General features: G+C 35.5%; 1 protein-coding gene across 1 annotated transcript; it reads right to left on the bottom strand.

The window, feature by feature from the left end:
- Positions 1-190: 190 nt before the first annotated feature.
- LOC128178729 (RNA polymerase II-associated protein 1-like) lies at positions 191-26,517 on the bottom strand. The gene is made up of 31 exons (XM_052846034.1): positions 26,293-26,517; positions 25,982-26,107; positions 25,169-25,209; positions 24,944-25,036; positions 24,705-24,828; positions 24,410-24,592; positions 23,833-23,961; positions 23,436-23,557; positions 22,959-23,060; positions 22,732-22,833; positions 22,374-22,541; positions 22,034-22,192; positions 21,680-21,817; positions 21,364-21,433; positions 19,564-19,667; positions 19,163-19,221; positions 18,940-19,041; positions 18,593-18,760; positions 18,340-18,472; positions 17,929-18,000; positions 17,708-17,817; positions 17,280-17,478; positions 16,871-17,014; positions 16,581-16,711; positions 15,910-16,107; positions 13,938-14,063; positions 13,618-13,775; positions 5,385-5,517; positions 1,643-1,808; positions 489-713; positions 191-378 (listed from the first exon to the last, which is right to left on the bottom strand). Exons 1-31 carry the CDS (start codon positions 26,459-26,461, stop codon positions 244-246), a joined length of 4,089 nt encoding a protein of 1,362 aa, XP_052701994.1. The 5' UTR covers positions 26,462-26,517; the 3' UTR covers positions 191-243.

Genomic DNA, 26,517 nt, shown 5'->3' with positions numbered 1-26,517 from the left:
TTTTTAATCAATTTCAAACCAGTTGATTTTGAACAACTGGAAACTTAAGTAACAGTTGCTGCAAATATTCTTATAAAGAATCCCTCAGTTTTTCCACTTAATCACATTCTGTGAAACAATAATAAAATCAGCATCAAAACAAAATACAGCCATCAGAATGAACTTTATCCAGACATGTTTCCAGGAAGAATATTCAAGGACTTGACTTTTCTGTAGTTAATAAAAACTTGTACAGATAAGATTTCAGGAGGGGTGTTCAAGAGCCTGAACTTGCCCCAGTAAGTTTTTCCTGATTGGGGGAAGTTCTTCATAGAGTTCAATCCCATGATCCTTTTCTTGGTTCACCATTTTGTAGTGCAATAAATGCTGACACAGTTCCTACACAAAAAAAAGAGAGAATTTAATAATTTATTAGAAATAATGACATCTCACACCGAGAACGAAAATTTTAATAACTAAATGGACATTGTCATGTTAATTGGTCTGACCATGTGAGTAGATTTCTGGAGCTGCAGGATCATGCCGTGCTTGAGGCGGGTGTGCTTTTTCTCCTGGTTGTAGATGAACCTGTTGACATGGTGGACGGCAATAACATACAACAGAGGCGACCAATGGGGCTGCAGTCTCCTTGACAACAGATTCTGAAAGTACAGCCGGATCAACTCTACGTCTGACTCTTCTGGATTCAGAAATCTGTCTAATGGGAGTGGAATCTAAAACAAAATAAAAGTAGTTTTCTCATATATTTACAAAAATTATAGCTGCAGGTCTGTAGCTCCCGGTCTGAAAAAATTCGGATGGACGACCTGGGAGCTACAGTGCCTCCCATAGTAAAAAACTGCAATTTAGGGCGCACAAAAAATTGCGCAAGTTTTGGACTGATTAACCTTATTTTCACACACATTCTGTGAAAACAATTAGTACCATTAATTTCTTCGGACAATTTACTACTAGTATTGTTATTTCACTTGCCTTAGACTTTCTCTGAAACATGCTAACCGACCTCCGAAAATAAAGTGTATTAATTCACGTCGAGATCGAGAGTCGCCATTTTTACATGTAAACAAACTGCACCACTTCACTTTACGGGTCTGGTGATGGTGTTTAAAAGAATATCAGAGGCAAGTAAAGTGACGATATCTGTAGTAAATTGTCCGAGGAATTTTTGGGAATCAAATATTTGTACAAAATATGTACGGAATTGAGATTAATCAGTCCAAAACTAGCGCAATTTTTTGTGCGCCGTAAATTGCAGAATTTTAGTATGGGAGGCAATGTAGCTCCCAGGTCGTCCATCCGAATTTTTTCAGACCGGGAGCTACAGACCTGCAGCTACAAAAATTAATAGTCTTAAAAAACAACATTGTCAGCTTTTCTCCTTTTGACTCCCAACTCCTCCCATCTACCAAAACAACCATCTCCTTATGTCATTAAAACTAAGGGGAAATCTGTGATGTCTTTTTTTTGGTCCTCAATTTAGAAACTGCAAAAATATATCACAGAAAAACTTCAACATACCTGGTACTCTCATTTCATTAATATCCTATTTTCAGTCTATATAAAATGTACATGTGTGAGCAAACTGATAGTGATTTATGCAAAGAAACCAATTCAGACGCATTGATAATAAAGTATGACTTACTTCCTTCAAAGGCAGGCGCATGCAGCGGAGTATGCCCTGGTGCTCTGTCCACAGGGCCTTTCTCAGCTGTATGTCGTGCTGCTGCTGAACAGGAAGTAGAACGTAGCAGGAGAAGAGCGAGTCTCCAAAGGACACAGCCTCGTACTGCTGGAGGAGGGCAGAGTACCTGTAGTCATACAATTAGGGTTCATCAATATTTTGCTTCAGTGATCATAATGATCTTCAATTAAATACTGGCAGAAGGCATTTTATTTGATTTGATGCTTATAGTGAAGTAATTTTCATTCCCTAAGGGTTATAAACATATTGTAAAGTTTATGGAGCTGTATAAGGAAAATTTTCATTGTATGAAAACTAAAAACCAGTTTCTAGTATTGTACATGTACATACTGTGGAATCATTAAAATTCATAATAACTCAATTTTTGTAATGTTCGTGGGTTGCCCTCCCCCACTCATTAACATCCTTGACAAAAACAAATTTAGAAAGAGTTATCTTTTTTTAACTGCAACTGAAAACCAATGCATCCCCTTGAATAAGCAAAAATTTGCCCCCATTCACTGATTGATCTGCAAAACAACTATTTCCTATCTTGGAAACTGTAGAAGGAGTTATCAGTACCAGAGGGGTACCCTTTTAGTAGTCACCCGCCTGCAATTTTCACTATTTCACTATTTCAATCACTGGATTTTTCCTTTGGAAAACCCAGTTAAAAATAATAAATCACACGGTACTGTATTAAAGGCCATTGCATTTGAAAATAAAAAGTGTTCAAAAGAACAAAGACATTGCATGATCCCAAATATCTAAGAATCTTTTATTGGAACTATTAGCACATGTACTTAATAAAATCTAGATAGAAGCAAAGAATTATTTAATTTAGAGTAGGTATGTTACCACAAACTTTTAAAGCTGAACTTTGATCAGTCAAAACTCAATTTCACAATAATTTAATACAGAACTGCATGATGATTATGATGATTATGATCAAGGTACATGTAGTTTATAAATCAAAGGAATAAATTATCTATATACAGTTTGCTATTGACTAAATAACCTCTCTAATTTTCACCATTAAATGAGGAATTTAAAATGTTCATCATTAGTGTTAATGACAATGAAATATTGGATATGAAATTGCAATACTTTTAATGGAGTCTCAGGGGATCAGTGGTCAATAAAAGTAATGGACACAACGTTGGCTAATTTTGAATTAAGTCCATTTCATATTCCATTTAATAACCTGTCCAGTTGCAGAAGCTATGCTGTACACACTGAATAAGTGTGGAAGATGATGTTTTGTACTTGCCTGTGTCATTTTAAAACACATTTTCTGTGTTGAGTGTTTGCTCCTCAGATAGAGGATGAACTTAGTATTTGATTAAAAAAAAACCTTAAAAATTTATTAAGGTAATTCTTTATTAAGGACTATGATATACTTATCTCGAAACACAACTTTGGATATGAACATTTCTCTGACAGAAGAACAGTCTCATCAGTGTCAGAGATTGGCCATCAGGGAGACTCATTTCACTGTGTCAATGATATATTTCTGCCTTGGAGTTGCATTCAATATTTTCACCCTGGCCATGATAAAACGGTACCACAATGAAGCCGAATACCACAAGGATACCATTCTCACTATGCATCTGTTCGTCAACAACCTTCTAGCCTCCATTTTTGTGACCTTCAGCATGGCAGTAAATGCAAAGTTTCTACAGCCTTACAACCATGAGAATGTTCCCTACATCATATTCTGCAAAGTTCAGTTGTATCTGGAGTATTCCATTTTTGGAGCAGAGTACTTGATTCTGATTGTCATTGGTATAAGCAGGTACCTCATGATCAACCAATTCTCCCTGTACCAGAAGATTTTTATTCCTCCATGGAACTATCGCATGGTGCTGATTGGCTGCTGGGCTGTCTGCCCTGTTGTGTTTCTTTACACACTCTTCCTGCCATGGGATGATATGACTTATAGTTTATACACCTCTACTTGTTATTACAAAGGAAAAGGTCAGGATGGATTTTTCTTCAGCACCGCCATTTTTCTGTTCACCATTCCAATAATGATGTTCACTTACATTGCTATATGTGTCAAACTCTTCAAGGTCAACCATAATTTGAAAAGTCATCGAAGAAAATCCATGGACATTGACAAAAAAGTTTCAGAACCAAGAGAGAAATGGCTGGTAATAACGATAATAGTGCTGTTTTTTAAGATTTTTGTGACCTATCTCCCCAACACAATGATGGTTTTCATTGACCCAGGGGACAATAACCAACACACTGACATGACCACTCACCTAACATTCTTGTATCTGAGACTTTCCAACACTTTTTCAAATGCAATAAGTTACTGTCTCCTAAATTCCATCGTCAGATCCACACTCCTAAAACTGTGGCCATTTTGTCATGGAAAAGTTCATTCCAACAGTACGAGCAGTGCCTCGAATCCACCAGAAAATATCAGTCTCCCAGACATTGAAGAAGAAGCAGACATTGTGGAAAAACAGACAGTTGTGGCAGACATCACTCAAAATACTCACGCCAAAATGGAGTTAACAGTCAGTGGAAAACTGCCTACCATTGAGGAAAATATGAGAATGTCTTTCTCGTCTAATTCTATATACATCATAAGCACAAACTCTTTGAATGAAGACGATTGTGATGAAATGTTTTGTGAATCACCAAGAGCTCCCACTCTAACACCTCATTTCTCTGACGATTCACAAGAAATTCTACCTAGTGTTCAGAGCACTTCATAAGATATGTACTGAGTGTATAATAATGGAATAGGTAACCCAGCATGATATTTGCTGTGTTTATATACTTCAATCATGGGCAACAACAACTTAGAATATAGTTAAGTCAATTTTCTTTTACCGATGGCATGTACCGGTATTAAGATTTACCGGTAATTTCATTTTCACCTTCATAGTTTAAACTCACAGAATGTGCATTATGATTTATGTCATACGTAAAAAGAATTGATATCATCCTCCTATTGTGTTAATTCTTATTTTGATTTTAAGTATTTCTGTTATACAGACAATTGTCAAAACTTTTTTCATAATTGCAGAAACTAATTGTGAATATGTATAAGAAATAGAAAGCAAAGGATCATGCCTCAGCATTGTTCGAAACAAACTTCCCAGTATGCACATTTGAACTTCAAATTTCTATCATCAATGAACTAAAGAGATATCAGATGGATACCCCAACCACTTTGTCTTTGTGTATTTTACCTACTCTCTCGAATAGTCAGATATCACAAAATGTAAGACATGTAGAATGTGAAATCCATGTGATATCTTGGATCAAAATTTCATCTTGTTAAAAAAAAAAGTTTATTCCAACTTTTAATTGTCTCTTAAAAGTGAAAAATCTATGAAACGTTCCTGCGGTGTTGCAATAAGTGTATTAACTGAAAATTATTTCTGTGTACAAATATATTCATAACCTGACAAAAAAAATAAATCCGTATTACGATCAAAACTTTCCGCATTTAGGTAGCATGCCATATTTTCATATGGTGGTACTCTAGATCTGTAATTCATTTCGGCAAAAATCAAAATATTTTCATGTTGCTGCTATGGAAACTGAATAAGTACTGTCAAAATGTATCCACATAGAGTATAATATGGAACACTCCTTAGTATAACGAAATGTTAATTAAAACATAATTTGAAACATAAAGATCTTAATGAAGGAGTTAAACCTATGACAACTTTCCACTTACAAATCATAGAATGACACAATTCCAGGAATTTCCTCTGTGAAATTCATTTGATCCAACAGCTGAGGCGTGGAGAATTCCCTGAGCAGGGCTGCTAGGTACAGGTACACAGTCCTCTCCATGAATAAATCATTACCTGAAACAACTCTTCTTCATTAAAGCTTCAATCGCATCACTTGAGGATTAGAGTTTGACAGGATTGTAGATTGCTCAGATTGAATTTCATATCTGTAACATTATGGTGCCCTGATTCCGTTTATTTTAATTCTGTGTGAATGCTTTCGATGTCTTAGTGTTTTGCCTGTGTATCGGTATGATTCCGGTGACGAGTGTGACGTAGCACTTGATCTGTATATTATGCATTTGTTATTTAGGGCCTAAATATTTTCATATAAATAAATAATCTTTCTTATTAGTACCTTTGCCAATCGGGAGTCATTTCCAGCTTAAAGTAGTTGGTAACTACCGGCAGTGCACGTCCTGTAGTTCTTTGTTTTTCTCACACATGCCTTGGTTGTTTACGTTGCCGCCATTTTTCTTATTCATCTTTCTCGGAATTACCCATAGTTCCGTATTCTATTTTTGTAACGAAGTATCTTTTGGCGGATAAATTTAATTTACTTGTTTATATCGATTATAAAATACTTAAAGTTATTATTTTTTATGTTTAATAATTAACTTTAAATTGTTTTACTTATTTACTGTACTGTAATATTTTCACGTTAATTGATACGAGACCGAGATTCTCTTACGGGATGGGGATTAACTATGATTGGATAATCTTTTTAACGGGATGGGATTAACTTATCTTATTGCGTGGACCCTGAGGTCCACGCAGAAAATATATAAGCGAGGTTAAACCGGATGCTAAGGGGAAAATTCAACCTGCGCATGAGCTAGCCTGGTTCCTGCTCACGTTTATCTGAATCGGGATCGGGATTCCGTGCCATATGCACACATAAGTTCAAAGGCGCTGTAATTGTAAAGTTGTCGGTAAACAGTACAAAAACAAAGTATACGTTGATTGGCATGTGATATGAACTATCAGTATTATGAAATAAGTTAATGTTATGCCGAAACTACAACATGCATCAACTAGCATAACTTGCAATGTTTTGTTGTTTTTCGAATACACATGTAACTTAACTTTACTTTTATAGTAGGCGAGGCTAGAGAACTTCCTGATTAATTTTTTTTAAGCATTTAAGTATAATTGAATAATTATGTCACTGTATGAAACTTTAAATCTCAAGAGAAATGCATTAAAATATGAAAGCTGTCACTGCATAGTTAACAAAGTAGTGCGAATCGTAATGTGAGCGCAAATAGTAGAATTCACTGAATGCCTGAACTATACATGCAAACTTCATTCATAGATAGATCATAATTATTTAAGAAGTATGAATCCTTTAAATTCTGAGATAAAAAGTCAGGGCTATACATACATGTATACGTAATACACCGTACAAATTTAGTGGTTAAAAGTGGTTAAACGCAGAGGGCTAGAGTCGGTGGAATCTCTGATAATCTTAAGGCTTTCACGTTTTTGTTGGAAACACATGCAAATGGTCCACGTATTGTAGTCCTTTTTTAAAGGACAGCAACTTGTTGGTTGTAATTTGTCGTCTGCTTTTAGCACTCTATAAATACCCGGAACACTGAGAAACGGGTGCTCTCTCCTTTTTGTTGTGTGTCAGGAAGGACACACAAATTTAGCAGCATATTATAAGGTGCGTACTATTTCAGTATCTAAGTGACTGAAGTACATTTATAGTAATAGGGTTTAATTAATTATTATTACTAGTGATAGTGCTAGTTTAATTCATATTTACTAGTTCAGTACTAGTTATTTCGATTTATAGAGAGTTAGGGAATATTTTCGCTGTATACTAGTAGTTGTCACTAGTAGCGGAGATATTAATTCGTATTTTATCGAGAGCCTTTAAGTTTTATTTTGGTCGGGGGATTTTACGTATAAAATATAATATTGTGTCGGTAATTGTACCGATTTTGCCATCGTCCCAAGGGTTGAGACTTGTCTGATTTTCTTTTTGAACGGCGTTGTTACATGTATTTGTGTCATGTTATTTATGGTTGAATAAATTATAAACTTTACATCGTTTTGTTCTCTACACAAGGCAAGCGTTCCGAGCGTTACAATTTTGGCATCCACGGCGGGATCCGTTTAAAGTTTACGGGTCCTGTGATCGAATCATAACAACGCTCTGTCTTGGTGTTTGAGAAACAATAAATTTAATAATTCGTTAAAACAAAGAAATCTAAAATCATCCAAATGGCTGGTCGGAAGAGTAAACGAAACAGACGTGCTTTACAGGAGTCCAGATCTGCGTCACGAATTTCTCGTTCACCCGTTGATTCTGCAACAGAAATAGATACAGTATGTAAAACAATCGATCAAGAGAGCCAAGGATACAATTTGGAAACATCATTCAACGTAAGAAAGTCAGCACCTACGTGTATACCAGATAACTCAAACGCAAGTAATGTACTTGTGAGTAAATCTGCCTATACTACGGGCGATGGGTCAATTTCATGTACAAATGCCGTCTCAAGTACAGTCTCAGTGGCTGTGAGCACAGTTAATCAGCCAGATACCGAAGCCTGCACAATTATGTCAGAGCGTGATCACATAAGCGTACGTAGACCAGCTCATCACACAACAGTTTTACCTGTGAGCTCAGATACTGTTCCATTTACAGTGAGTTCATGTACAGGTCGTCCTGAGATAATGTTAACAGACACGAGAGTCATGCAGACTGGATCATACCCAGAAATAAACTCATCTCCATATATGACACCTGCACTTCCTTCCGTGATGCAGTCAACTGGTCCTATGCTTAGGTTACCTACCAATACGTACACTTCAGGTCTAACTCAGAGTTCAGTTTTTGTGCCTGCCTCCTCAAACCAACCCCTGTGGTCTGACCAAAGCTTCGCCCCCATAAGTTATAATTCTGCTTCTCGCCTGAGTACAGTTACCAGCAGCGCTGTTACAACAACGTGGTCCCATATCAGATGTCAAAATAACCATTTACCTGTGGGCTCATTTACAGGTTCAGTGCCTGTGAGTTCATGTGCAGGTTATGCGGGTAATTTAGCTTGTGCTTCAATGACAGAGTTTGCACAACGTCCCGACTATGTTGGTTTTCCTACAACCCATCTTGCTGAACCTGTACTGGCAAGCCAGGACTATACGAGACAAATACCAGTACCAATTAAAACTACTTCCGGATCCGTTGGAGTGACAGATCATACGACGTTGAATGCACTCACAGATATAGTTCGGCAATTACAAACCTCTGTGGAGCGACTGGCAGAAAACGACAAAAGTTCAAAGAGTCAAGCAAGCTCTGACAGCGCCCCCTTACCCCTGAACGTTAGTAGCGACAGCGACACGTCGAGACCTGAGCTCCTACGGAGGCGTCCTAGCAATCGCACCCAAGTTAAAATACCCCCTTACACTGGAAAAGAGGACTGGACTGTCTGGTTCTGCAGATTTGAAGAAGTAGGAGATAGATACAAATGGTCCACTGATGAGAAGCTCGATCAACTGCTCCCTCGTTTACATGATGATGCAGCAGACTTTGTATTTGGTCAGCTTTCCAAGGATACAAGAAGCAGCTACAAGAAACTAACTAAAGAACTGACCAATCGATTTCGTGCTGTTGAAACACGACGAACCTACCTTGCTAAATTCAACAAACGAGTTCAAAAGCCTGGTGAGCGGGTGGAGGATTTTGCTGCAGACTTGAAAAGACTGTATACAAAGGCACATCCAGAGAGGGACTCCAAGACTCGAGATGAGGATCTTCTCAGAAAATTTTTAGATGGTTTAGCAGATAGAGATGCTCAGTTTCATGTTGAGTACGTCAAGGATCCTCGTGACATTCACGAAGCTGTGTTACAAGTTACAAATTATGAGGAGGCTGGTCGACACCCATCCCCAAAGAGATGTGCTAGAGAGACAAAATCTAAAGCTGATACTGATACAGGCTCGGATGACCAACAGGCAACTCAGAAATCAAAAGCCAAGCCTAAAGTTAGAAATACCACTCTTCACAAGGGAGATAACTTTCACAGATCCAAAGACACAATACAGGCCTTACAGCGACAAATGGGGGAGATTCAGAAATGTCTAGATGCCCTAGTCAAAAACAAGGACTATAACAATCAGCCGGCCGTGCCGAGTGTTATAAGTAGCTCTACTCCTTCAACTGGTGTGACCCACAATCAAACCACAGTACCAAATGGTCCTATGCAGCGAAGTTGTTACTACTGTAAAGGTGGAGACCACTTTATAAGGGAGTGTCCCCTTAGGATTCAGGAGCTGCAGAAATCCACTACTAAACCTTTAAACCGGAATTAGCCGTCTCTGAGGGTCAAGAGCCGGTTATCCAGAAAACTGACCGACCGACGAACAGTTTAGACCCAACAACAAATCATCAAGAATGTTCTTATTTTGTTTCAAATCGTTTACCACATGCTGATGGAGTATATATTGAGGGAAAAATAAATGGGCTGGATGTTCACATAACAGCTGATACTGGTGCATCTCACACTATCCTGTCTTATAATGTTTATAAAAACCTGGCTGAGACTAACAGGCCTAAACTTAAAGGAAAGTCAAGTTTGCATGGAGCTGGTGGATCCTCAATTCATGTCCATGGGAAAGGAATGTTTGGTCTACAGCTTGGTACTTTGTCTTTGGAGAAAGAAATTGTAGTAGCTGACATCCAGGATGAAATGTTACTTGGTGTTGACATTTTACAGAACCTAGGCGAAGAAAAAGCTGATATATCACTCAGTAAAGGAGTGATACGCTTTCAAGGTCATGAAATTCCGTGCATACAGCGAGGTATGCAAGCAGGTATTACTCTCAGGTGTGTGGAGAGGTCTGAAATACCAGGCAACACGGAAGTAATCATACCTATCTTTATACAGAGGGCACATGAGGAGGATATATGTGACGACCTACTGTTTGAGCCTAGTGAAGATTTAATGGAAAGAACATCGTTATTGATGGCACCGTCTATAGTGAATGTCAGAGGGAAGATGACTGTTCCCCTTCGCATCCTCAATCCATTTGACGAGACTAGGGTACTTCATCCAGATACAGTTGTGGGTACTGTGGATGAGTTCTTTGGTGTGTTGCGTCGGGTTGAGCAGGTCGACAATCTGACGGAGACACGGAGGTGTTCCAGTGAGTTACCCGGTGATAGGGATTCCAGGTCTGATGTTGTTCCAAAACATTTGATGTCACTTTATGAGGCTTCCTCACAGTTACTGAGTGAGACTGAAAAGGAAACCTTCACAAAATTTTTAAGACAATATCAAGAGACTTTCTCGAAGGACGATTGGGATTTGGGTCAAACAGATTTAATGGAGCATGAAATAGACATTGGGGATAGTAAGCCAATAAAACAGCCACCACGCAAAGTTCCAATAGCCTTAGCAGATGAAGAAAGAGATGCTATACTCAACCTTAGAGAGAGGGGCATTATTCAGTATTCTACCTCCCCGTGTGCCTCACCTCTGGTTCTGGCCAGGAAGAAGAATCAGAAGACGGAGAGCCTGGAGAGAGAGAGATGGAGAGGCAACGACGAGTTATTGCGGAACACAAGGCTACTATTTCGGCTTTGAGGAGAGGTAAGGATGAGGCGCCTAGGTCCTTCCATGATGGTCCAGGAGAGGGTGAACCCTACAATCCGCGTCCGCAGAGGTCATCGGCTCCTCTCAGGAGGTCTCCTCGGAAGCTTCAGTCGGTGGTGCGCGTGGTGCCCAGACCGATTCGCCCCAAGCCCCAGCAGCGTCCCTGGCATAGATCGCCATTGGATGACTTGTTCCAGCCTGACCGCCCATTCCATAGATCTGACAAGAGACATTAGGTATTAGATATGTAATTGAATATAATGATAAGTTAAGTAGATATTTGTTTATGTTAATTTTGAGCCAGTATTTTTCATTCTTGAATTATTTTTTTTATGTACTATACAGCTTGGATAAATATTGTAATCTTTTACTTATTAATACATTATAAAAGTAAATGCTGGGGAATGATTGTGTAATTGGTGGCATTCTTGTATATTTGATTGAGAATTGTTAATTGATGTATGAATAATTAATATTAACCATTGTTAAGAAATATGTATTAAGAGTATTGAATTGTTTAATAATTGATCTTTGCTGGAAGTCTTCTTTTTCTTTTCTTTGTGCTGGCATTATTGTAGATGGTTATCTATGATATTTTTCATTGTCTGATTCTGTTTGATTGATAAATGACAAGTGTATTTTGTTATAACAATGCCGTATATGAGTTGGAATAATTATTTTAAGTACAGTACAATGTATAAATAGTTCCTTACTGTGTGTGAAAAAGGGTACTTGTATATTTGATATGGTAGACATGTTGATTGTCAGTCTACAATGTTATTATTCTTTTCTTTGTGTATTTTTGAGTCCAAAGGGACTTGGACTCTGAGAGAGGGGCAAAATGTAACATTATGGTGCCCTGATTCCGTTTATTTTAATTCTGTGTGAATGCTTTCGATGTCTTAGTGTTTTGCCTGTGTATCGGTATGATTCCGGTGACGAGTGTGACGTAGCACTTGATCTGTATATTATGCATTTGTTATTTAGGGCCTAAATATTTTCATATAAATAAATAATCTTTCTTATTAGTACCTTTGCCAATCGGGAGTCATTTCCAGCTTAAAGTAGTTGGTAACTACCGGCAGTGCACGTCCTGTAGTTCTTTGTTTTTCTCACACATGCCTTGGTTGTTTACGTTGCCGCCATTTTTCTTATTCATCTTTCTCGGAATTACCCATAGTTCCGTATTCTATTTTTGTAACGAAGTATCTTTTGGCGGATAAATTTAATTTACTTGTTTATATCGATTATAAAATACTTAAAGTTATTATTTTTTATGTTTAATAATTAACTTTAAATTGTTTTACTTATTTACTGTACTGTAATATTTTCACGTTAATTGATACGAGACCGAGATTCTCTTACGGGATGGGGATTAACTATGATTGGATAATCTTTTTAACGGGATGGGATTAACTTATCTTATTGGTTGTAATTTGTCGTCTGCTTTTAGCACTCTATAAATACCCGGAACACTGAGAAACGGGTGCTCTCTCCTTTTTGTTGTGTGTCAGGAAGGACACACAAATTTAGCAGCATATTATAAGGTGCGTACTATTTCAGTATCTAAGTGACTGAAGTACATTTATAGTAATAGGGTTTAATTAATTATTATTACTAGTGATAGTGCTAGTTTAATTCATATTTACTAGTTCAGTACTAGTTATTTCGATTTATAGAGAGTTAGGGAATATTTTCGCTGTATACTAGTAGTTGTCACTAGTAGCGGAGATATTAATTCGTATTTTATCGAGAGCCTTTAAGTTTTATTTTGGTCGGGGGATTTTACGTATAAAATATAATATTGTGTCGGTAATTGTACCGATTTTGCCATCGTCCCAAGGGTTGAGACTTGTCTGATTTTCTTTTTGAACGGCGTTGTTACATGTATTTGTGTCATGTTATTTATGGTTGAATAAATTATAAACTTTACATCGTTTTGTTCTCTACACAAGGCAAGCGTTCCGAGCGTTACATATCCATTTATAATTGATATGTGTACTGCCTTGTTGTAAATGCATTTCTGAATCACATGAAAACTATCAACATTCAATTCTGATTTTAGTAGTTACTGATGAAAACAACTTAGGGGAGTGAACAATAATTATTTGCTTACTGTAGATGCATGCAACTGAAAACTGTAGTTTTATTTGGAATCATGCATGTATAGATTTTTGTAGTTTTTATGATACAATTGTCCGACCGAATCACAATGTTGTCATATTTTTCATTTTGATGAACACTTGCTTTTTAAATTGCTTCAAAAATGAAATTCAAGAGAATGGTACAACTAATAGATACATGGACAGTATATTGAACTAGTAATAGATCAAAAATTTCAAAAAGTTTTTCTAAAATTCGGTTAACTATATCAATATTTTAAAGTTACTTATATTCAAAAGCTTGTAAGAATATATAATTAGAGTTTGGAAAAACCCATATGAAATAATATGAAAAACCCCATAACACCAGTGTATTGCATATTATTGCCCCAAGTAACTAGAAAATGTACAAAATGTATATTTAAGAATGAAAGTGCATGTTCATTGAGCAAAATATGATATACCTGTCAGAAAGGTACACATGACCCTGGAGACTCTCAGGGTGACGGACACTGACCCTGTGACCTTGGGTTGGAACCTCTCCAAGAGGTACACCCACCTCAATACACTGGTAACCATGGAAACCTGATTCTTTGACAAAGCATTCTGTACATCAGCTCCCCTGTTGAAAAATGATCAACATTTGACAATTACAGAAGTCTAACAGACCTGTTTATACATGTTTATGCCAACTTTAAAAGAAATCAGGCAGTCAATAATATCATGCAATAAATATACCGGTATCTAAAAAAGTATTGGTGTTTTTATGATTTGTACAACTTACACGGAGCTGAATCTGTTGTAGAGGTCGATGAGGGGTAGATACATCCAGTCCTGGGGTAGCAGGGTCTCTGTTGGGGAGGAGGTGACCAGGTTCTGTACATCCAAAGCCTGCATCAGGAATCGGTGTCTGTAAAACACAAGCACAGCTTATAATAAACAGCACTCTTAATCCTAATAACATGTACGGTACATCTCCAAGCTAAAAATAACAGAATTTGATATATAATCAATAAGAACTGAAATATTTGCAATATTATGTAAAGAGGGTATTTTTCCTCAAATGTTGAGTGCAACATCAGAAACATTTACATTGTATACAGTAAAACACACTTAAAACGAGTTGCCAGGGACAGGCTATTTTGCCTCGTAATAAGCGAAATTTGTAATATCTGTCAAGTTTACAACATGTAATAAAGTCAGCTAGAGGGAATGAAAATCACTTTGCTGTAATCGTCAATTCATTATAAACTTGTTTGCTATAACCGTTTTAACTGTATAATATAGCACTGAATCATGATTTTTTGAAGTATACAGTCTCATAATTGCAGCGGTGTGTGCATACAAATTGAGAAACGCGTGTTAACGCGTTATTATTTGTATACACACATCGCTGCAGTTACGAGAATGTATACTTCAAAAAATCATGATTTAATGCTTACATTTACATTTTTTTAAAAACTTCATGCCTTGTCTACAAATGTAATTTTATACAGTAAAATTCCTATCTTATCCTAAAGGTTATTTCATATTAATGGAAGAGCCACAGTAACCGCCACAAGCGTGAACTTTGATTTTCGCTTGTGACGTTGCAGTTTACAGCGTTCAACGTTTGTGACGTCATAATAAAACTCGTCACTTTAACCTTTGAGTAACCTGTGTGCATTACAGTGTTATAACTGCTGTAGCTATCAACACACTTTACAAGCAAAAAATATGTGGAATGTAAATATAGGTAATTGTATCTTGTTTAAGATTTATATACCATGCAACAAGATTGACAAAAGGATTTTGCAAGTGCTTCTAGTTTGTTTGAAGCTTAAAGAGACAGTACGGCGCATCTTATCAATAAACCGACTTGAAAAAATTTTCAGATCGGATTCGGTATTTTTGTACTACTTGTGAAAGTATAAACTTTCAGAAAATAACAAAGCTCTCCATGAAATAAATCTAATTATTTCATTAAAATTAATAATCACGTATAACCTATAACATATTTACATCGCAACGTGTTCCAGGGTTCAGCCTTCTATACTAATACACATGCATATTTACTGTAAACAAAACACATGCAGGGCTCGTGAAGATTCTCCTGGACATGTTTGTTGATAAAAATATGTCATTTCTACTTCTCCCAGGTTATAAATTGTTTAAAGTATTTAAAATAACCACAATTATTATTTTGTAAGCATGTATTTTGCGTGTTTATCATAGGTCTGGAGTTACTACAACCTAAATCATTTTTGTAAATGAGGCCCCTTGAGAGGTTATTTGACATATTTATATCTGTTCATTTTAAAATGAACCGAAATTGGTAAACCATCAATAAATTATTTAGAAATTGATGACGTGTTCCGTTCAGAGATTCCCTTTAACCTGGTATACCATGATGACCGTAGTCGGACGAAGATCTTGTAGTTTTCAGCACTTGTCAATTACTGTCAATCAAAGTCCACATGGTACAAATAAACGATTTAAGATTATTCTGGTTTGTACAACCCTTAAATTTCCGGAAGCACATAATTATGTTAATTAGGTATGCGAAAGGGATTTCTATGTATTTCAACTATTACAATCAACGTTATTTCTTGTTTCCTAACTATACAATGGGTAAATCTGAAGTTATTCACACATGTGTTTTCAGCTGTACTGTCTCTTTAAGTTTTAATCCATTATTTTTTCTAAACATACATGTAGATAAGAGAAATGTTTACTGGTAGGGTTGGAATAAAATAAAGAACATAAACATTGTGTACCTTGAATGCATTGCCACTTTTTGTTGGTCGGAGAAGGCCTGAAGATAAGCAGCCCTGATAGGAACCAGTTCAGAGAGAGTGGCGGCCACCAATTGAGTTTGATTGACCGAGACCTGCTCCTGGGTCACACTACAGAGATGTACAGCATCAGATAGCTGGAGGCTCTCCATGGAACTCATCATTGCTTCCTCTCCTTGTCTACAAATAAGGCTCTTTTATTACAATGCAAATAACAAAGCCCTACTATGTAACCTCCTGCTAAATAGGATGCGCAAGTCAAAGGGTTTATAGAATTGAAGCTTTTCTCAAGATTCTGAAGATTTCAGTTGATAAATAGAGTCACTGCCCCCCCTACCCTCAAATTAAATAAAAGAAGACATCAGTTTATTGCATAAGCTGGTACTAGTAGCTGAGTGGACCGCAAAAATGCTGATTGTGTACTTTAAAAGGACACAACCCATCTGTAGAATATTGGCCTAACTCTTTGACCAATAAGCTATGAACTTCACATTCATTGCACCTTGGACTCTAAATTGATAAAAAATACTTCATACCCTTGATATGAATAAATTCATTTTCGGTAAACACTGTGCAGGAAGGACCCAATTAAATACTGACACATAGGAACACAAACATTGTTCTAATGGTTTTGAAGGCTTTATAAAACTTACTTCCAAATATTTGGTGAGAAAACTATGGTTGACAAGAGGTCATGAACCAGGAATTCGTCTCCATGCTGTAGATGTGTGATCAGCCTCAGTGAGAGTTTCTGTAGCAGAGAGGCCGTCTGTTCACCATCAGTCTAGTGTACAAAACAAAAGGCCACATTAACATCAGAGGCATACTACATGCAATATACATGTAAACTGTACTATTGTTAGTTTTCATCGAAGAATTATTTTAACCTGGTAGGTTGTATAACTGTATCATTACAAATGTGTACTACTTATAGTCTACTTACATGATTGACTACAAGTTTCAAAAAATAATATATCACAAAATGTTCATATTTGTTGAAGTGAGAGTTTGAAGAAGCTGTAGGAGAACTGGCTATCTTCCTCAGATAAGTAAGCAGGTTTCCATCTGATGAAACGAGTTGACAAATCTACAAAGAAGATATTTTTGATAGCATGCTGTTTTCAAACACTTACTATAATTATTAAATGTGGTATTTTAATATTTAAAACTCTGCATGCACATTGGTAAACACATTCAACTACACATGTACTTTTTAGAAATACTTTACAAATGCAAACAAATGGGACTTTACAAATGCAAACAAATGGGACTTTATAGGATCAACAAATGTGATTTCAATATGGATTTTTCAGTATCATTAATACTGTAATACCCAGTTAAATATTATATACCTTTTCTTGGAGACCTCTGTGAATTTGGCCGATAACATGCAGCACCCTTAACACTGCTGTAACAATTCCAAAAGGGGAATAATCAAGTAAACATGGTTCTACAAGATCACCCTCCTTTAATCTCATTCCTAGCCCAGGCAGATTGTCAGCATACTCCATCTTTATCTGAAGGCCAGGGTTCAGGACGCTTGAATTGGGACTGGAATTTCAGCGAAATACAGAAACACATTTACTAGATTGTTTTTCTTGTCAGAATAGTTACATGAAGTTATCATGATTATTATTAAGGTTTAGGTGTCAATTTGTTATCTTTTACAGAAGCAGTTTCTTGGCAATATTATGAATCAGAGAATTCTGGCAAAGTCAATTTACATGTATGTGCTCAAAATACTGGCAAGGTTAATCTATAAATAAATGACAGGTGTTACCATAAACTTGAAAGGACAGCCTGAAACCCCAGGGAATGGAGGAGGGGTTCAAACGTATCCCCATAGAGCTTCTCTATGTACTGTAGGCCCGCTACAGGGTCAAAACTTTTCTACAATGTATGCAAATCATGGATCATGTACAAGTGTTTCTTAACTCATACATGTAGTACATGTTCATACATACCATTATTAAGCAATTTGATACCGCACATATTACTTACTAGTGAGGACCAGGATGATAGATAAGAAGCCATAAAGTTAAGGCAGGACACTTCAAAATCCAAACTGAATTTCTACAATGAGAACAAAATCACTTTGAATTTAATTTTTTTTTTTATAAAACAAAACTATAACAATAAACAGGCTAGAAAGCTTGGTTGGTAGATGGTTTTGGCTACTAGTGCCTGCATAAGAAATGGAAACGGTAAAAGGAACTTAACAGAATTACAAATTAGTTATTCAAATCAAATTGGTAAATAGATGGGCTCATTCCTCTACAAACTATATTTCAGCATAGGTTCAAATCCTTATCAAGACCTTTAATTAATATCAGAAATTTATAAGATCATAATGAAATCAAAAAATTCTGCAATAACTTGTAGAGATCATACATAGATATTTTCATGAAATACCTTATGTTGATATGTCTCTCCCAGCTTCTTCATACATTTTTGGCACATATCCATGACTACAGAACCTATGTCTGTTACTTGGCTCCATGTGACACTGGGCAACAAATTCTGATCTTGGTCACTTGGAAGCTTCCTTGAAAAGAAGATGGTAGTATGTGTGGGAGCTAGAGTACAAGTACTTTATTCTGCGTTTTGGTGTTTTGTTGTTGTTTGTTTGTGTTATGGTTGTACATTGTATTATCATTCAAAATACCTCTCACTAGATCCAAATTTCCTCTGATCGCTCTGAGCAGCCAGCAGCACGACTGACTCTAACACTGTAGTAAATGCTGTCATTCTGTTGTACTGAAGCCCAGGGCCAATCTCCAAGCACTCCATCTGCAGTGTCTCTAATTGTGACAGAATACATGGGAAAATGTCCCTGGAGAATTAATGAAAAATTTTCTTCTACGCATTGTGGAATGATAAAGAATACTTAGACTGATAGAACTGCAATTGAATAATTCTTTAAAATGTTAGAAAATATGAATAAGGCGAACAATATTTAATCTCTTTCTTTACAAGTCAAGTATTTAGCTTAGTGTCTATTAGGAAGCGTACATGAATAGGTCGTCTGCCAGGCCATAACTTAGACACACCCTCCAAGTTCTGTAACTCTCAATCTGTAGACGCAGAGCCTCACTCTGAGGGAGCAACAAATTACTGCAATATAAAAAGAGAAAGTAATCTGACACTTTCATAATGAAAAAATACACTTGCACTGACATCAATGTTATTGATGTTAAAAAAATGTATCATGTAGAAATTTAGAGGGAATACGTACTCTGCATTTTTTTCCACTAAATATCTTAAAAACCTGGCTTTTATATGGTATTTCCCCAGCTGAAATATCAAAAAATATTCTCAGAGTACAATACAGACATGACTGTGATGTAGCATTTACAAAGGTATTTCTAAAAAGTTTTTAAGAAATACACGCATAATATGATTTCTAACAAGTGTAGCATTGTCATTTACTGAAGAGTATTTATAAATTACCCTTACATCACATGTTCCAGTATATTGTATATCCGACTGATTACTTTTATTAAATATACTTGTACAGTATCTATGCCAACTAAGTATTCCTGCCTGAATTGGTGCATACAATCAATATTTTACCAAAAAGTTTCAAATTCAAACTTTATCACCTGTGTTACTGTATATCATAAGTTAATGTCTTACCAGTGTAGCTGCTAGATTTCTCCCAGCCTGGGCCAAGCACCTGACAAGCTTCATGGCGCGGGGAACAGGTACACCGTATAAATCAGACAGGGGAGCTTTAACATCTGTAAAACATTAGCAATTCCTATAAATCTCTACAAAAATTTAGTTCTCTCTGTCAAAGACATGTCAAGTCAAACATAAGAAAACTTAAAAAAAAAAGTAAATGGTTAATGTACAAAATAAAATATTGTAGATTAATTAAGGTGACTTTCAAAACATTCTGTGAATGAATAAAACCAAGAACTGAGTTATAGTGTATTAAGATAGATATTAAGAGTATTAGTGATAGCTCAAAAAACTACTTCACAGGAGTCAACCACTAAATTTTGTGCCTTAAGGTGCCTCGACACACCAAAATTTTATTTTATGGATCGCAAGAGAATCTTTTTTGAAACATGATTCCACAAAAACAGAGATCAATATCGGCTTTCAGTTATTTTATACGATTTTTTTTGTATTTTTTCAGTGAAATAGGAAAAACTGTTTTGCAGACAAACAGAATATATTAGAGCTTAAAACTTGTTGTCAATTAATGTGTAATATAATTATAAATAAATTCATGCCAAAGATCGTTTGGTCAAGTGTTTAATTTTTTAATTAAAAAAATATTTCTGAAAATCAAAATTGTAATTCTTTAATATCTTTTTAATCTATGGATAAAATTTTTAAAATAACATATAGTCACATAAACTATTTACTAAACAATGATATTTTACAAAGAAATTGAAATGAAAATGCGAAATTTTGGAAAAATTGCTATTTATCAAATTTGAACCGATCCCGATTGAAAAAAACTGATCCCGATCAGAATTATTTTAAAATTGAAATTTTACAAATAAACAGCAGTTTTTTTCTAAGCAATTGATATAAATTATAAAGTTAGTAAATGACGAAACCATTTTAAAGCTAAACAACCTGAAATTTTTGCTAAATTCTGATTCATTCTAAATCAGAACATTCTAACTTTATGTGATTTCGTTCGGGATCAGTTTAATTACAATCGGGATCGGTTCGATTTTAAAATTTTCTATTTATACTTAAATTTCACTATTTGGTTTCAATTTCTTGTTGAAATATGATTGTACAGCAATTGCTAAATGCGAGTAACAGTTTATCTGCAGTTTTTATCCATAGATTTAAAAAATATCTACAATTCTTTTTTTTCATTTTCATAAATATTTTTTTTACAAAAATATTTCAAAGTTTATCTGGCCGTTTTTGATATGTATTTATAGATAATTGTATTGTGCATTAATTGATAACAAATTTTTAGCTCTAATATATCTTGTTCGCAGCTAAAACGATGTTTCCGGTTTCTATAAAAAAATACAAAAAAATTCATATAAAATAATCAGAGGCCGATATAGGTGTCATTTTTGAATAATCATTTCTCAAAGAGAATTCTTCTTCGATCCATCAAATAATGTATTGGTGTGTCGAGCCACCTTAAAAAAACCCCAATAAGACTAATACCCAAGGTGGACCTAATTTGGGATAAATGCCATTTTGATAGTGTGACCTTGACCTCAGTCAAATCACCTTGGGTCAGGGTAACAATACATCACTGAGTTGTGAGCAACTTGTAAGAACAAAAAGTATGAGCTTGTGGTGTTTATCCTTTTCAAACTTAAAGATTGGACATGAAAATGGCACAGACAAATATACATGTACATGCATAGTAATTTATACATGTACTACTATATATACATCCCACAAATGTTTGTTTATGGGGTGTATCATAAACGAAAAGCAACACACCTAACATTCTCCAACTGGTGGGTAAGAATTCCTCCACAATCACATCCAACAGCTCGGGACACCTCTCCACCTGTCACAGATAAACAGGTCACATAAATAAATAAACAGCAGACTGCATTGAAAAAAATTCTGCCTCACACAATTACCGGTACCCAAAATTATTTTTTAATTGATGAAGAATTATCTATTCACAATACACATATTTATATAATGAGTGACTGAATTAACATCTTTTGGTATATTTTTGAGTACCAATGATATTTTCATTCTTTCAAACTAACTGTGGTATCTAAACATACTCAATGAATGTTCATACCTCATATGCCATCTGAGGCGAGTGTTTGACAATTCTGATCAGGATGTCAGTACACTGAAGGACAACCGGAGCCTGAGGGTGAGACTGGGACAGGATGTGTCGCAACCGGGGAAGAAGGTTCATCCTCATCACCAGGGCCTGAAATCATCAGAACAACTCAATGTCTTGTGCAGTGTTTGACATATCTGACTTACAATATATTCATATCATATTTTACAGCTTCGAAGCTTCCAGCTTTCCAAAAGTACCGGTATCAGTTTACAATGAAATGTGAATATTTAATAATTTATATAATGTATTGTCAAGATAAAACATGATTAACTGCTACAGAAAATAGAGTTTGAAGGTCTTTACATAAATGACATCTCGTTTGAGAACATCAGCATCTGTTTCCTGTGGTTTCTCATCTTCTGGTGTAGGGTTCTGGGAGGTCATTTCTGCTGACATTCTGCAAGTCTTCAGGCAAGGCGACACATGTCCTTGAAACCATGGCAACACTCTATCTAAAGCCTCCTATCAAGATTTAACAAAGGAAAATGAATGAAAAACATAATTGTATAGATGAGAGCAAGACGAGTTTAGAATTCACTGTGTTAAAATACTTCTTTTAATAATCCCTGAATACCTAAACAATTCGCCAAAAAACATTACAACAAATGGAGCCGTTTAAAGAAGGATATTTTTCATACAGTACCTCATCTGCTTCTGACACTAAAATGGAGTGCAGGGTTTTTATGGCCATGAACACTACACTCTCCACACTGTCATCCATTGCCCAGCGAATCAGAAACAAGATCCCAGCATTCAACACTGTTGGTAGAATGGCCGAATTCACATGACCCTCAAGGTCACCATTTCTTGCCTGTTAATCACAGAAAAAATTCACATTCTAATTTCAGACATATACAAACAAATATAAATCCTAGTTTGGAATATATGAGATACTGAGCTTTAACTCAAACATTCAAAGATAGAAAATTAGTTAAAAGGATAGCAGATAATGACCTAAACGGAAACTATAAACTGAATGACCAGAATAGAATACTTCTGACCTTTGTGATGATGTTAGCCAGAGTTTTGAGGGAGAGCAGCCTCTGTTGTGTGTTTGTACTCCTACACAGGTGAAACAACTCCTCCAGTGAGTAACCAGCCCTCTTCAGACAAAAGAGTTTCATATTTAATCACTTCAAGATTAATGACAACAAAAAGTATAATAAATAAGACTGCTATTACGGTTTGGTAAACCAACATGTAGACAAAGCATCAATAGGTCTCTAACCTCAGGTTCGTTTCCATGGTGATGGAGACCTAACTTGACATCAATGCCTTCGTCACTTGTTACCAAGTTACCCTCAAAATCAAAGCGTGCAGCTGTCCCTGTCTGTAAATATACAAAAAATCATTTAAATAATTGTCATTGTTCCTGCACTTTATAACTGATACCCATCAATTAGTATGTATAGCCACATATCTAAAAGCACCCATATCATTGTCATTTCTATCTTGCATGTACATGTATAGATATATGACAATAGAAGTAATTTTGACAATCTCTACATATGTACAGTTGAACTTGGATATCTCGAACACTGATATCTCCAATACAATGGATTTGTCGAAGTGATCTGCAAGTTACAACCACTTATTTCTTAGGTATTTTACCTTTGATATCTCAAATATTCGGACATTTCATAGATTTTAAACAGTCTCCTCTAGTTTGAGATGACTAAGTTTGACTGTATACAAGATAACCCACCTCACTGTGATCTGTGGTAGGCTGGGGGAGATCCTTCAGCCACGACAGTTTGTCGTACTCCACTTTATCCATGTGCATCCACTTCCTGTCCGGTTTAATTGGCAAGTCTAATTCTGATGCCTCTGTATAAGAAAGCAAATACCCTGAGTAAATCTTGATGATTTAGAACAATCTCAAAATAGAGTGATATACATGTACATTGTAAATGAAATTAATATTCATCAATCAAAATTTCAATGTTACCAATTATTAATATAGTAACTAAATCTTTCTCTTGGTGTATCAAAATATTTCATGAAATGGTAAACAGTGAGTGTCCAGGCATAACCATTTATCAAAGTGAAGGGAATTAACTCTTGTTTTCTGGAGATTTTGGGTAGTTTGCCAAACTGAGTACCTGCAAGCCTTTCTTTGGTGTTTTCAGACTGTGTCATTTCCATGGACTCTGAATTAGAGGATGGCAGATTTGGTTCTGCTGCAGATTTCTTGTTTTTTTTCGATGACAAAAAGTTCACAAGCTTTGGGTCTACAAATTGATAAATTTATATGAATATATTCAAAAAGCTATTTTAAGATAATAAAATTGGATCTTTTTATGGTGTTTGTAAATGTTTAAAAGAAGTATTGATTTTTTTTGGAAAAACTAAAGAATTTGAAAAAGAAAAATGTTGTTAACATTAGCAAATTTTTAATTTGTATGCATGGTAATCAAGAATAAAACATCTGAAGTTTCCACCATGCAAACATAGTCATTTTTTTAACACTAGTTTTCAAAAGTGAAAGCTTTTAAGAAAAACATTTTAGAAGGCATAGACTACATGCTCAGCATTTTCTCATCAAAGGTCCTATATGGAAAATAAAAGTAACATAAGTGTTTCCTATATCTAGAGGTATACATGCAGTTATGAAAATGTACAATGTATATGTAGTTATCTATTTACTGGTACTGACTAATACAGTGCCCCAGCTTATACCGAGCATTTGTAGCAGCTTGTTCCTCTCTTCTATGATTTCTTCTGGAGTCATAGATGATAATTTGCTGAGGTTTTCTTGGTGAATTTTCTGAGCCTCCTCTCCACCAAATGTTGCACTGAGTCCAGTTCCTTGTATAATATGTGAACCACTTTCTGATGAAAGATTTACCTCTGGTCCACTTTCTGCAGCCATTTTAAAACATGAAAATGTTTCCAATCAAAGAAACAAAACAATTATTTTAGTAAGTGACATTTTCTATTAGGTTGACAGATACTTTTAATTCCATTAGCTTACCTTCCATCTTAATATGAGCCTGCTTTTCATTTCCCTTCACCTTCAATCCCAAATCATTGGCAGACATTTTTGACATTTGCTGGGCAAAGAGGCTTCTTGGTTTCTTGTTGATTTCTGTTTTGCTCTGAATTAAAAGGATACACATGTACATTCATTACTGAATCACTTACTTTGTAGAGCTAAAAAGTCTCAAGAAATAGAGTGTTAGTCACAATACAACTGACATTAATTTTTTATACCTGTTCAAGATTTCCTCTATGCATAACTTTGGGAAACCCAGAGGCGCATTCCAGTACGGAAGGGAATGACTGAAGATTTCTAGTGTCTCTCTCCTGAAATTGTCTTTAACTATGACTATCGTTTGTAAATATATTGTAAGTTCAGAGGTTCCAAGTATGTAAAGTAAAATGTGATACCAAATTTTAAATTTAAGTGCATAACATCCAGCTGTTTTGGAAACTTACCACAATTTTTGATAGAACTGCCTCCATATGTCTGTCATGTTCTGTAAAGACATAAAAGATGCATATATACAACTAATATATTTATATGTATATGTGATAAAAAGGACTTTAAAATTTTTATCCAAACAAAATGTCTATATGTTATAATGCACATGTTTTAATTCCTGTCTGGTTCCCCATTTCTCACTTTTCATTATAATGAAAAAGAAAGTGTAAGATTAAAAAGAAGATGTTCCACTTTCAGTACAAAATGTTATAAAAAGAAAAGAAATTGATCCCAGTTCAGTATAACAGTAAAACTTTGTTACTTTGAACTTGATTGGACTGTTTTAAAACTCTGAAATATCCAAGTATTTGAGATATTGAGGGTAAATTACCGGTACTTAAAATAAGTGGTTGGTTACAATTACTTTGACATATCATATCCATTGTATATGACATATCAGTGTTCGAAACATTTAAGTTCAACTGTAATTTGATGACTTAATTATAGTCTATCCCAAGATTCTGCTTCCACTATATTTTGCTTACTAATCAATATTCATATGTTCCCTTGATTCTAAACTACAGGGTACATGCATTTTAAGAATGAAAAGGTCCATTAATTCTTTGTTGAAATGCTACATCCATTGCTTCTGGATGAATTAAAGTCTTGGTTAAAATAATTTTGACATGTCAAAAACCATGAGCAGATGGAAGTTTTACTTTTGTGTAGATTTATGTACATTTTTAAAAGAAAATCACCAAAAAGGGAGTGAATCAGGAATTTGAGACAGACAAAAGTGTTAAAATGTAGCTGTCAGATATAATTACTTGCAAATCTAGCTTCTGGGTCATCTTCTCCTTTGACTGCAGCCTCCCATGATTCAGAGAATCTGCTTTTCTTGTGAGGAATATTTGGATCCACATGCTTAGGTTCTGGCTTGGATGGTGGAAGGTCTTTGAAGAAAATTAAATACAGATAGTACAACAGGATAACACTTAATTTACAATTAGATTTGTAAGAGAACATGCGATAATGTGGTATAATACAATTATTTTGAACATCTTAAAAAGAAATACATATTTTATTTTAGCTCAATTCATGTTCATATTCCCTCAAACTAAACCACAGCTCTGTTTACCCTCTAAGTTAACGACATCTTTATCGACAGGTACAGATGACTGCGCTGTTTTCCTTTTATCTGGTTTCTTCACAACACTGACAGCACTTTTTTCTTGTTTCGCAAGAAATTCCTGTTGGAACTTTAGCAAATCATCTTCAGATTCCCCCGGTTTTGGACGTGGAATCATTTTTATTCTAAAGAATCGTTGCCTTATGCCATACCATGGAAGCTACCATTTTTAAA

This window comes from Crassostrea angulata, chromosome 3 (assembly GCF_025612915.1).
Source record: "Crassostrea angulata isolate pt1a10 chromosome 3, ASM2561291v2, whole genome shotgun sequence".
Classification (NCBI taxonomy): domain Eukaryota; kingdom Metazoa; phylum Mollusca; class Bivalvia; order Ostreida; family Ostreidae; genus Magallana; species Magallana angulata.
The sequence above is the reverse complement of the archived record's forward strand: the minus strand, read 5'-3'. Positions and strand labels throughout refer to the sequence as shown.

Excerpts from the sequence above, each read along its gene's own strand:
- LOC128178729 (XM_052846034.1), bottom strand. The coding sequence starts at position 26,461 with ATGATTCCACGTCCAAAACCGGGGGAATCTGAAGATGATTTGCTAAAG. Across the intron at positions 23,558-23,832 it reads CACCAAAGAAAGGCTTGCAG|AGGCATCAGAATTAGACTTG; the intron begins GTACTCAGTTTG and ends TTTCTTATACAG. Across the intron at positions 5,518-13,617 it reads CATGTGTACCTTTCTGACAG|GTAATGATTTATTCATGGAG; the intron begins GTATATCATATT and ends GAGTTGTTTCAG.